Here is a 13,769-nt window from a genome sequence, read left to right as displayed (position 1 = left end):
TATTGATTTTAAATGTTGTATCCAACACAATAACAGGATGAATCTGCGATATTTGTGTTACTTCGTTGTCTTATTTACAGTTTTTTAAATTGAGGAACTTGTGATAAAATATCTAAAATTGTATTTTTTAAGTCTGTAAGCAAGTCTATTAAATTATTTAATGCACGAGGATACACAATCTTGGCACTACAAAAGGTCGTGCAAAGTTAATTATGAGCTTTATTATGATTCTGTACATGAAAGTACGTTGACGATTACGATTCATTTATATGACAAAGACAAGATTTTACGATAGTTTCGATAATATATTATCTCTGGAACCTCCGTGCGATATAATAAATCGTTATCTGATCTTACAACGCTCATGAGTCCATGTAGTTGAGTTATTATTATCCAGCAATATAAGCAGAGACACGTGTGTCATCTTGGTTACGTCAAACCTAAGTTGCGTTGATGAGTTATTATATATCCCCTCAATGGTAAGAGTCCTCTTTGTGTATATGGCGCCCTATTACATTTACCAATACTTTTTTAAGCCATTTGTTTAAATCGCTTGCCTGCATGATGGCCAGAACTGTGAGTGAGTTTTGGCGTCTGTCAATCAGTTTAATGTATATGTGATGTGCCGATATACGCTTCGTAGCAACACCGACATTCGTAAATCCGGACCAGAAAAATAAACAGTTAAAAGTTTATGCTTGGTAATCATAATACATGCAATTACTTTATTGGAAACACAGTCCAAAATATAACTTGGGGTAGGTACACAGGCCGAACTAAAGCTTGCAAGTATAAGGATACATAAAATAATACGATCAGGCAGAAAAGAATTATTAGTTCAATAAACGAATACAAACATGTATTATTTAGACCATATATAAGCAAATAGAAAATTCCAGTAGCAAATTAGAAAAAAATAAACACAAACTTATAACATAGTATTTAAACGACAATTAACATAAAACAATCGTACATAAATTTTTTATACACACAGCAACTCTAAATGTACATCATTTTAAACAAAAGAATAACTGAGATAATAAAATAAACCAAAAACATTCATGCTTCTAAAATCATAACAAACAATGCTTGTCAGAATTGACGCAACAGAACAAATGAGCCGTGCTCTGTAAAAAGAGCGTTGAAATTATGTGTGTAATAGTGTCGTCCCTGATTAAACCTGTGCAGTCGGCATAGGCTAATCAGTGACGACACTTTCCGCCCTTATGATATTTTTCGTGTAAAGAAAGTCTTTTCTTAGGAAAAACCAAGGTAAGGCGGAGTGTCACTTAACGCACATGCATTAAACCCCCTTTTCACAGAGCGCGGCTCATATAATTATATTTTTCTAAGGCGCTTGCAGTGGTACCAATGCCTGATTTGGAAGCGTTATAGGCTAACCTATAAACATTCACCAACTGAACAATTTATGATATTGTGTTTTAATAAAACAGGCACCTTTGTATCAAGCCGATATCAACGCAGGTGTGATAAATTATATATAGTGGTATGATAAAGAGATAAAGAGGCGCTGTCAATATATAGAGGTACGACATATCACTCGAAATCAAATGTAAAGTATTCAATTTCGGCAGAAATGAAACAGATTCAACAAGTCAAACGAATTGAAACAAAGATGTAGTACATTCAATACACAAACATCATTAAAACTGCTCCAACTTATTTTACAAATTTTTCCCGCCAGAGGTGCAGAGCGGTAGAGTTTGTTTTACTAATTCGTTAAAAATGGCGGCGTATAGTTATGATAAACAAAAAATAGGTAACTTATCGTTATGTAAGATATCAGGCTCGACACGAATAAAAACCGGCTCGGCAAGCCTCGCCATTTATTTATTCTTAGCCTCTTAACCTGTTATTATCTTTTTTTCATACTTGATAAGTGTTTTTATTACGTATACCGGAAGTTGTTATATGAGTCAATACTTCGACGCAGGTCATATTACTACTTAACAACACAAACAATTTGATACCAATTCGTTATATATTGTAGACACAAGATGCAACACACATATTTAAAAAAAATAACCGAAAGTGCTTATGACGTCTTGGTAAACAAATCAAACGTCATAAACATATTCATGTTATTGTTTTTTTTTTTAATTCTGCTTGATTATATTTCATTATTTCTTTAAAAATCCTTACTTGAATTTATAATTAACATAAAAAAGTCTCGACACGTATAAAACAACCACTCGGCAAGCCTCTCCATTCACTTTTTTATTCGCCTTAATACCTAATAGATTACACAACTACATGGCAGTAACCTGTTATTCTCTATGTACTGATCTATACCCAGATACAAATTCACGTAGTTAATCAAGTGAATGTGCATGGTGCATGTACATTACACTTAAAGAATAGATGCAATGACACATTGAAGTGTTTATATTGAAACAAGGTAGATAGCTCAAGACTTGGTTTGATACAAAATTTAAAAAACAAATTGACAAAATTCTGCAGGCGAATCACTCTATTCTTGACATAATTTTCACATTTCTTCAAGAATGGTAGTATTGTTTCACATTATCAATTTATCAATATATACCAGAAATATTAACGTGCATTCAATTATTGACGCTAAAAATAAACTACTCGGTAGTTATAAATTGAATTTTTATATGTAATCCCTGCATACAATGACTAACCAACAATAGGTAGGATGATGTTATTCATTCAGCTTTTAAATATGTCCAATTCCCATTAAGCATATTGTCTATCCATTCGGAACAAAAACAAAAGAGGGACTCTGAACGGTGATTTTAATTTATGAAATACAAAAACTACAACATTTGAAAGATAGAAGTTCCTTAAGGCTTTAATTGACTTCGTGATTAGTACAAATTCTAACAACGATACACTATCTTTATATGATATAACGACGAGAACCGGATATAATACAATAAAATTGTGAATGATAACCACGTCATAATCATTCATAATCTTATTACTCTAAATATTTGGTATGCAATTGCTCTTTATTTCACAGCTTCTAGCAAAAAGCAATACTATTTACATATTAACTCACAATCATTACTAACAAAACTTTTTTTTTAATTTTCAAAAGTTTTTGCAGATGAAATATATTATGGAGTAAAATATCTTATACACGATCTAGTCAACAAAGTCTACACAGCGAAGGCAGTATAGCGATTTTCTAATAATGGCCCTTGTGCGCTCATCTGAGTTCAAGGATTTGACCAAGTGATCTAGTTTTTGACCACACCTGACCCAGATTCAAACCTGACCTTAATATTGTCATATAAACATTTTGTCCTGGTTTCATCAAGTTTGAGTTATATATTGGGCTTTTAGATTAGTTACAAGGTTTTTCAAAGATTTGACCTGGTGACCTAGGTTTGGGAAGCAAGGGACCCAGATTCAATCTTGGCCTAGACAATGTCAGGATTACAATTCCGGCAAAGTTTTAGCATGAATGAGTTATAAATAAGGCCTTAAAGTGGTAACAATTGTGTCTTTTAAAAACATGGTCACCTATTTTTACGCTAACGTGACTCAGATTAATTCATTGTCCAGATACATATGCTGATCAAGATCGAATAAAACATGTTACCCATAGAATGTTAATGAGCTAACAGTTGATGACACCCAAAGCACAATACACGCTGAAAGAAAACGGGCGTAGGGTGATTACAAAAGCTTGCCTTGACAACTTCATGCTCAGGTGAGCTAACTATGATGAATGACATTATTTCCATGTTTTGATCCGGTCTAATTGTAGCTAATCTGACTGTCATGACTATAACTAGGACGCATTTTAAATGACGATATGAAATTAAATCTGAATAAAAGACTAAAAAACTTAAATACATACAAAAACAAACATGCACTTCAAAACCAAAATTCAATGCTATTAATAAAATCGCAACCGTTTACCGAAAGTAAATTACATGCACTACGTAAATACCGTTCATGTAAAATTGTACAAAAAAGGAAAATAATAAAAAGGTTGAATTTAATTATAAAAGCTTCTTATTTTATTGAAATAGAAATTCGGTTAATAAATGAATAATAGTATAAATTTCGTAATGCTGTAATTACTTTCTTTATTTGCTTTCTTTGTCAATTAAAAAGTCGGAACTGTTTTTGTTTTGAACTCATTGATGTTGTCGTGGCTCCAAAATCCAACTATTAGTTTTCTCGTTTCTTCATTAAAGTAGACAGATGCAGGTTTTGCAATGTCAACAGAGATGGTATTGAGGATTGTCTTGCCGACTGTATCCACTTGACTTATGGAGTTGTCACCACAGACGAAAACCTGCCCTCTGGCTGCCACATGTATGTAAGCTGTAATCATGCCATATTTGAATGCGGGATCCTGGAACGTAGCTGTGACTGTTCCATCCCTGGTCAGCGTGCGAAGCATGCCATTAATTCCCGTCACATAGATCATCTTCCCATCAGGACTCACCCAAACACCTGCAACTAAATGAGGAATACAACTTACACAATCTGGCACGAAATCTTGAATATAAGGATTTCTTTCTAAATAGTATTAGCGTAAGCTCACTTATTCTCATATCAATAGTTAAAAAACAATTAGTTCAAATGTATAACCTTTAAAATGGAAAAAAAATACCTGAAATAAACAATAGGAAAACATTTATTTAAAAACTAAATCAACTTTAAAAGAGTATTACGACTTTATAACATTAAAGACTTAAGCCAGTTATTCTTAAAAAATATCAGAAATTTTGAAAAATTGGGACCGCATGTGATGCTTAGTGTGTTAAACTTCTTTTGTTGTAAACAACATTATTAGTACATAACTCATTAATGTCATGATTTAGATACTTTGATAATTGAAATACCTGTCAAACAATTTTAAAGTGCATGATTTCAATTTACGTCATTGTAACCCTTATAGAACATTAAAGTCGGTCCTTCACCATGTGCCTGTCCAATGTAATTAACAGCCGTATTGATACAATCTACGCTCAGATCTCATCTTTATCATGTTCATGCATATGTAAACACAAAGTGCAAAGCAACCCCGAAAAAAGGAAAATAATAATGTACTCATATATCACCTCGGTATCCATCAGTACTATCTTCGTATAACTTCTTAACTAACCGTCCGTCCATTGTGTATTCGTACAACGCAGAACCGGAAGTCACAAACACTTCTGCATCGACATGCGCAATTCCATGACAGTCATGATTCATTTTTAGAACCTGTTCTCGTATAATCTTTCCGCCATCTACCCGTAGGAAATAAATCCCTTTACGTTTGCTTACAGTCACCGCCATTTCGAAGGAGGAAATGCTACACATGGACCTCGGAGTAGTCGGAAGCTGAACTTGATCAATCACCTTGTACGCCTGATTTAGGAGTTTCACACAATGATTGTAATAGTCAGCAATGACGAGATCCCCGTTGGAAGTCGTACATATACCCGTAATCGCACATGGGTATTTATCAGTAGCTGTTTGAACATTATATTCTGACTTGTCCTCGATGCTGACAATCTTGTTTGGATCAACGTTATGTTGTGGATCGCCTATGATGATTTTCCCAAGATCAGTGCAGTCTGCATGACATTGAATCAATTCACGGTTAGGCTGGAATTTAATATCAGTTCCATCATTCTTGATCATGCTTTTTAGGAGTGAATCTGCTGCAGTAGTTTGATCAATACATTTTCTTAACGTCATAAACGTTCGTTCAGGTAGAATATTGTCTTTGAGCTTAGCGCCATATATCTTTAACTTTGAAATACATTCTAAGCATCGCTTGGTGTCATCTTCAATGGAATTATTTAAGCGCTCGTAAATTGATTCCAATTCTCTTATGGTGTTTTGCTGAAGTCGGTCGAGATTCTCGTTGATCTGTCGACGTTCATCAAGTATTTCTTCACAAATTTGTTCGTAAGAAGCTTTAAGTGATTTTATGTTATCTTTTCCTCTGTCCACCATATCCTTTAAACGCTTCTGCGACTTTTCTATTCCTTTCGACACTTGAACAAGGGGTATACGTTGTGAGTTTGATTTGGCCTGTTCAGCCAATGTAAACACCCTACTGCATTGCCTGAAATGCAAATGTGCGTTAAACGGAACATATGGGTGTAGATTATTCTGATTATTTTATGTCGAGTCTTACGTCAAGTTGATAATGTTGATGTTAATTAATGGCGATAATGGTGATGATGAATATGTTGGCTGTGATGATTGTTGAACATGATGATAAGGGCGATGGAGACGATGTTGTTGTTTTTTAATAGCAATAATGATAACAATAAATATTTAAATACTAACAACACTTATAATATTGATGATATAATAATGATAATAATACTAATACTAATAATAATAACAGAAATGATAGTCATAATAGCATATAATTATAGTAATTATTGTAATTATTGATATAACAATTATTATCATAATAAGTAGTAGTATTTTTGTTATTACAGTCGTTTTTTTTATTATTTTGGGAATGGGGCCGTGCCCCTTACTATTGGGGAAAAGCATCGTTTTGAATAAAATTGGTAAACTAGTGTTGTTGATTTTTTGCTAACAAACACTTTAAAATTAAGAAGAAAAGTGATTTAAATATTATATTTACTAAGCTTCAACTTATAACGCTGGATTTACATTTAATTAAATATTGAAACATATTTATAAAAATGTGTTTTTGTGTGGAAACCTTCATAGGGATTTTTTGGACACTTTTTGGACAGAAGTAGTAGTAGTAGTAGTAGTAGTAGTAGTAGTAGTATTAGTAGTTGTAGTAGTAGTAAGTAGTAGTAGGAAGTAGTAGTAAGTAGTAGTAGTTAGTAGTAAGTAGTAGTAGTAGTAGTAGAGTAGTGGTTAGATGTGGGTAGCTAGTGGTGGATTAGTTAGATGGTAGTAGTAGTGGTCGTAGTGGTAGTTATAGTAGTTAGTAGATAGTTAGTAGTAGTCGTAGTAGTAGTAGTAGTCGTAGTAGTAGTAGTAGTGGTTAGTGGTAATTAGTAGTAGTAGTAATAGTAAGTAGTAGTAGCTGGTAAAAGTGGTAGTTAGTGGTGGGTTGGTTAGTTCTTGGTAGCAGTAGCTGGTAGTAGGAAGTGGTCGGTAGTAGTAGTAGCTAGTAGTGGTTGGTCGTAGTGGTGGTAGTAGTGGTGGTTAGAAGTGGTGGGTAGTAGTAGTTGGTTAGTTAGTTGGTAGTTCGTAGTTGGTAGTAGGAGTCTCGGTTTTAGTAGGAGTGGTGGTAAGTTAGTGGTAGTCGTAGTGGTAGTGAGTATGGTAGTATTAGTGGTAGTAGTATTGGTAGTAGTAGTGGTAGTAGTAGTGCTAGTAGTTGTGGTAGTAGTAGTGGTAGTAGTAGTGGTAGTATGGTAGTAGTAGTAGTAGAAGTAGTGATAGTAGTAGTAGTAGTAGTAGTAGTAGTCGTCGTAGTAGTAGTAGTAGTAGTAGTAGTAGTAGTAGTGGTAGTGGCATTAGTAGTGTTAGTATAGTAGTAGTAGTAGTGGTAAAAGTGGTAGTAGTGGTGGTAGTAGTGGTAGCAGTAGTGGTCGTAGTCGTAGTAGTCGTAGTAGTAGTGTGGTGTAGTGGTGGTGGTGGTAGTGGTGGTGGTCGTCGTGGTGGTCGTAGTGGTCGTAGTAGTGTGTCGTAGTCGTGGTAGTAGGAGTGGTAGTAGGAGTGGTCGTCGGCGTGGTGGTCGTCGTGGTCGTCGTCGTGGTGGTCGTCGTGGTAGTCGTCGTCGTAGTCGTCGTCGTAGTCGTCGTGGTCGTAGTAGTGCTCGTAGTGTGGTCGTGGTAGTCGTCTGGTCGTGTAGGGTCGTCGTCGTCGTCGTAGTCGTCGTCGTAGTCGTCGTAGTGGTCGTAGTCGTGGTAGTCGCCGTGGTAGTGTTGGTGGTCGTGCTGGTGGTCGTCGTGGTGGTCGTGGTGGTGGTCGTGGTGGTAGTAGTGGTGGTAGTTGTGGTGGTATTGATGGTGGTCGTGGTGGTGGTCGTGGTGGCCGTCGTGGTGGTCGTCGTGGTCGTCTTAGTGGTCTTCGTCGTGTTCGTCGTCGCCGTCGTCGTCGTCGTCGTCGTGGTCGTCGTCGTGGTAGTCGTCCTGGTCGTCGTGGTCGTCGTCGTGGTCGTAGTAGTGGTAGTAGTAGTGGTAGTAGTAGTGTGGCGGTGGCGATGGTGGTGGTGGTGGTGGTGGTAGTAGTGGTAGTTGTGGTAGCAGTGGTAGCAGTGGTAGTTGTGGTAGTTGTGGTAGTTGTGGTATTAGTAGTGTTCGTAGTAGTAGTAGTATTGGTAGTGGTAGTAGTAGTGGTAGTAGTAGTGGTAGTAGTAGTGGTCCCGTAGTAGTCGTAGTCGTCGTAGTCGTCGTCGTCGTAGTAGTCGTCGTCGTCGTAGTCGTCGTCGTCGTCGTCGTCGTCGTCGTAGTCGCCGTCGTCGTCGTCGTAGTCGAAGTAGTAGTCGTCGTAGTAGTCGTAGTCGTAGTGGTCGTCCTCGTAGTAGTAGTAGTAGTCGTCGTAGAAGTCGTCGTCGCCGTAGTCGTAATAGTCCTAGTAGTCGTCGTCGTCCTTGTTGTTGTTGTCGCAATAGTAGCCGTAGTAGTAGTAGTAGAAGAAGTAGTAGTCCCCCCGTCCTAGTCCTAGTAGGCGTAGTCGAAGTCATAGCCGTAGTAGTAGAGTAGTAGCGTAGTCGTCGTAGAGTCGTAGTAGCCGTATTCGTCGTTCTAGTCGTAGTCGTAGCCCTCGTTGTAGTAGTAGTCGTCGTACTCCTAGTAGTAGAAGTTGTTGTTGTAGTAGTAGTAGAAGTAGTCGTCGTAGTAGTAGTAGTAGTAGTAGTAGTAGTAGTAGTAGTCGTGTAGTAGTAGTAGTAGTAGTCGTCGTAGGTCGTAGTAGTTGGTAGTAGTAGTCGAGCTAGTCGTAGAAGTCGCAGTAGTAATTCCCGTAGTAGTAGTCGTAGTAGTAGTAGTAGTCGAAGTTAGTAGTAGTAGTAGGACGTAGTAGTAGTAGTAGTAGTAGTAGTAGTCGTAGTCGTAGTAGTCGTAGTAGTAGTAGTCGTTAGTAGGTAGTCGTCGTCGTAGTAGTCGTAGTAAGTAGTAGTGGGTAGTAGGCGTAGTAGACGTAGTCGAAGTACTAGTAGTAGTAGAAGTAGTAGTTAGTAGTAGACGTAGGTAGTTGCTGTTGTAGTCGTAGTAGTAGTCGTCTATAGTAGATGTAGAAGTAGAAGTATTGGTACTTGAAGTAGTTTTAGTCGAATTGTTGCGTCAGTAGCATACCTCTTAGCAGTAGTTGCTGTTGTAGCATAAGAAGTTGTTGTTGTCGAAGTAGATGGCGTAGTTGTGGTAATAACAATTGCAGAAAAAATTAGAATAATTAATATAGTTATTAATATATTTAAATTATTATCGTTAATTCTACTGTACATTTCTGGTGTGAAATGCGTGAAAACATATTATGTATACACGGAACAAGTATAATTTTACTTGGCCTTTACATAAATTTATATTAATACCCACTGACCTGTGATTTAGCAGGAGACATAAATTACATAGCAACTGTTCATGATCTTCACAGAACATCGTTAGTTTCTCAGTCGTGTGCTCCTCACATAACTCTATAGTATCGTCCACTTTGTTCGCAACATACCAGCTATCACCATCAGATTTCGCTGACACCGCATGATCCTTAAGTAGTTTTTTGTGCATTTTCACACAGTCGTCGCAGTATGTTTTTAAACATATTTTACAGTGAAACAGTCCTTCATTATTTATGCCATCCTCGTCGCAAACAGAACAACATACTTCGTAAAATACGTCTGATCCCTTTTGTTGCGAAGTTTTTAAGTTAGACGCCATTTTATTTTTTCTTTATAAAACCAGTTTCGATTTCCATATGTCTAAACCGCATGCCGTGTTTAAGTACTTAGTTACTATTAAAGGGGCCTATTTACAGATTTAGGCATGTATTGAAGTTTGTCATTAAATGCTTTATATTGATAAATGTTAAAATTGGATCTAAAAGCTCCAATAAAAACACAAGAATAACATTAAAGAAAGAAAAACAAGTTACCCTCAACTGGGAACGGCACGATCCCCTGACCCCTTTAGTAAATTTCTATCGCTTAGAATACTTGGTCATCCGTGCTTAAACAATCAGTGAGGTTTTTTATTCTCTATGTAAGCAATCCTCGTAGTATTAGAAAATATAACGACAACAACTCTCTTAATTATTCAATCGTTTTGCGTTACAATGCTTTATAATATTTAGGTTTTTAAATCGTCCAAAGATGCACATAATGAATATTTTAGAGCAAGGCAAATGTTCAGTATTACTCTTTCCTCACAAATATCATAAATACAGCAAAAATGTGCGAATCTGAAACAATTTATTTTAATTTCGTCTATTTACCGAAACGTGAAAATGTCCCTTTAAGTGATAATTATAGGTTTACAGATTTGTAGGTCGGACAATTAGGCCAAATTGATATAGTTTGGTTTACGTATGACTCATTCAAGGTTGAATACCAAATATATCCGATCGCATCTCTAATATGAGACATGTTCAAACTGCTCATAAAGTGAACTTCGAATGGTGATTTAAATGGACGGGTTAATCAGCATATCTAGTGAGTAAACGTTCTATGTCGACTTTGTATTGGTATATTTATAGATGTTTGTCGCTTTCATCCTCTTTCACGTCTTAATTTTAACTCTACCACTGCATTGATATCTGCCTGATACAACGATGCATGATATATTATTATAATAGTTCAACATGAAGTTGCCATATCATTCAATGGTTGGAGGTTAGTCATATTACTCGGAATAAACTATAAAGGCACCATTTTAGTACACAAGGATCAGATTGCGCCTAATTGGCGCAAAAAGGTATCTTGCACCTTCGTATTTCAAGTTCACATGGTACCCTTTTGCATCCAGGGTGGGAGGGGATTTAACAAAACAATTGGGTACCTAGATGTAACATATTTTAGACACAAAAGGCAATAAAAACCAAACAAACTACGGAATCCGGATAGTGCCATCCACAATCTCGCCCTTCTTTCATCATTGGCGACACTAGACACACGAAGCGAAAGTTGATATTTTTCTTCTAAGTCGCGGCGACGTACGATATTTTTCTTGACAGTCGCGGCGACGCACACTATTTTTCTTGACAGTCGCGGCGACGCACTATATATTTAACACGATATATCGCCCTTGTGTAGGTAGCCCAAAAGGCGATATATCGTGTTAAATATATCGTGCGTTGCCGCGACTGTCGCGTAAATATTGTGCGTCGCCTGTCAAGAAAAATAGCGTGCGTCGCCGCGACTTTCAAGAAATATATCGTGCGTCGCCTAAAATATCAAGTATCGCTACTTGTGTCTAGTGTCACGTTCAAAGGGAGACACTAGACACACGAAGCGAAACACGATATTTTGCGTGTCAGTCGCGGCGACAGTTACAGGAAGGTTACAGTTTTGTAACATATCAGGCTCAGCACGAATTATTTATTATAAGCCTGATTTATACAAAAACTCAGGCAATAACCTGTAATTCTCTATATACAGTTATATAATATTCCATATGACAATCGTAGATTATACTTGTGCTATTTCCCATCACCTGAATATTTATAAGATCACTTACTTATCAGACAATGCCCGTAGTTTAAGCTTACTACTTCTCAGATTATCCAACTAAAATATTCATTTATTTATAGATTTAAAAGCTAACATCACAAACAGACGAACATTTTAGGCTTAAATGAAGAAGACATATTGATTAATCATTATATGGCTTGAAAAAATATTTTCTATATTTTATCCTCGCCCTCCCTTATCGAAAATCCCCGTCCAAAAATGTTTTTGTTTTCATAAAATATTTTATAATAAATAGAAAACTCGAAAATTCCAAAATCGGAAACGGCGAACATTTGTCTGTCTGTCTGTATGCCTGCCTGTCTGTCCGTCTGCCTGTCTGTCTGTCTGTAGACAAACTTTTGCACATGCGTTCTCCTTAACTGTTCAACGTTCAGCGTTCAAAATTACAAAAATGTTTCTTAGAATATGAAGTTGATTATGTGCGATTTTTATCATCGCACGTTCTAAATTACAAAAGTATGTCCCTTTTCATTTTTTTTCGACATTCTGTGGCTTCATGATTTTTAATATAAAATATTAGCAAATTGGCAACACGTAAGAAGGTGTCATAGAAATGACTGACTTAAAAACTTATTGAAAATGTTGATTAAATCATTACGTCATAAAGATAATGCAACTTGAAAAAATATATCAACATTTTTTAAAACCGATAAGTAAATGACCAATACACTTTTAAAACGAATTTAGATTTATTTAAGTCCTTAACTTTTGTCCAAAATAAAGATCGACCTTTTACAGTGATCTCATTAAACAATAAATATAATCAAACAATATTAAACCAAACCGAAACCCCAAACATTCCTAAATATACGATTTCAAATATTGTGTGGTAACGGATTCATTAAATAAAATGGAAAATATTTACATTTTTCTAACTGGATCGATTTCGGCATATTATACATAAATGAAACAATAACACACAACGGACATGTCTCAGAAGCTGTTACATTTCACAAATTAAAATTAAAACGAAAGTGGGTAGCAGAAACAATTATCGTTTGCATAGCCTTAACGACGCAATGAAAGTAAACACTTGAATCGGATGAATCGATGCGCTTAAACATAAAATTTATAACTACTTACGCTTACGACAAAAACCTCTACGAAAAAGCCCTTCGCAATAAAGATATTTGATCTATTTAAAACAAAACACTTCACTCCACCTTATCTGCACAAGTGTTTAGAAACAAGGCTTAACCAAACAACCATAAACTTGCACTCAGTTTATATTACTATACACGAACTAATATTGAATACAAACGTTAGACAATTAAAATACACGACATTTAACCGCATAATCCCCAATGAAATTATTTAAACATGGAAAATATATAGCTAACCATATTGCTTATTTTGCCAGCAGGTAGAACACTTGAAAAATGTTTCCTATAATACCTTTTGCAACCCAACTGTGCAGTAATATTAACCGCTTATTTAAGGGGTTTAGGGCTAAATAAACCTATGAATATAAAACATAACGTAACGACAGGTTGCACAACATATTGCGCAGCGTATATTAATATAAAAATAATTTTAAGAGGAATATTATTGACCATCTACAAATGGTATATGAAAAGTGAAAGAGGTACACGTCCAGTTTATATGTCCAGTTTTATCCTGGACTGTCTTTTAATATTGGAATTGCATTAATCATGAATTGCGAGGAGATAAATTTGCCGTGAATGCTGGTTTTAGGAGAAATAAAACGAGACAATCACATCGAAAATACGCACAAACTTGAAGATCAGTACATAAATCAGCAAAATTCAAATACTTAGATATTCATCAAGAACGTGTTGCCTATTAATGTAAAAACGTGTTAAGTTGTCACTTACTTACTATTGCATATGCTAATTCTAAACAGGCGGATGTCATATTGTCATGGAAACGTCTTCAACCGATTATCTCAGTCACCTACTACTCTACTACTACTACTACTACTACTACTACTACTTCTACTACTAATACTACTACTACTATAACTTCTACTACTACTACTACTACTACTACTACTACTACTACTACTACTACTACTACTACTACTACTACTGCTACTACTACTACTACTACTACTACTACTACTACTACTACTACTACTACTACTACTACTACTACTACTACTACTACTACTACTACTCCTACT

At 35.9% G+C, this 13,769-nt stretch overlaps 1 protein-coding gene across 1 annotated transcript; it reads right to left on the bottom strand.

Moving 5' to 3' along the window:
- Positions 1 to 4,105: 4,105 nt before the first annotated feature.
- Positions 4,106 to 9,847, bottom strand: LOC127839504 (tripartite motif-containing protein 75-like). The gene is made up of 3 exons (XM_052367894.1): positions 9,484 to 9,847; positions 5,148 to 6,067; positions 4,106 to 4,464 (listed from the first exon to the last, which is right to left on the bottom strand). The coding sequence occupies exons 1-3, from the start codon at positions 9,816 to 9,818 to the stop codon at positions 4,106 to 4,108; spliced, it is 1,614 nt and encodes a 537-aa protein (XP_052223854.1). The 5' UTR covers positions 9,819 to 9,847.
- Between the last annotated feature and the right edge of the window lie 3,922 nt (positions 9,848 to 13,769).

Source organism: Dreissena polymorpha, chromosome 7, assembly GCF_020536995.1.
Source record: "Dreissena polymorpha isolate Duluth1 chromosome 7, UMN_Dpol_1.0, whole genome shotgun sequence".
Classification (NCBI taxonomy): domain Eukaryota; kingdom Metazoa; phylum Mollusca; class Bivalvia; order Myida; family Dreissenidae; genus Dreissena; species Dreissena polymorpha.
This window is presented reverse-complemented; position numbering and strand designations above follow the sequence as displayed.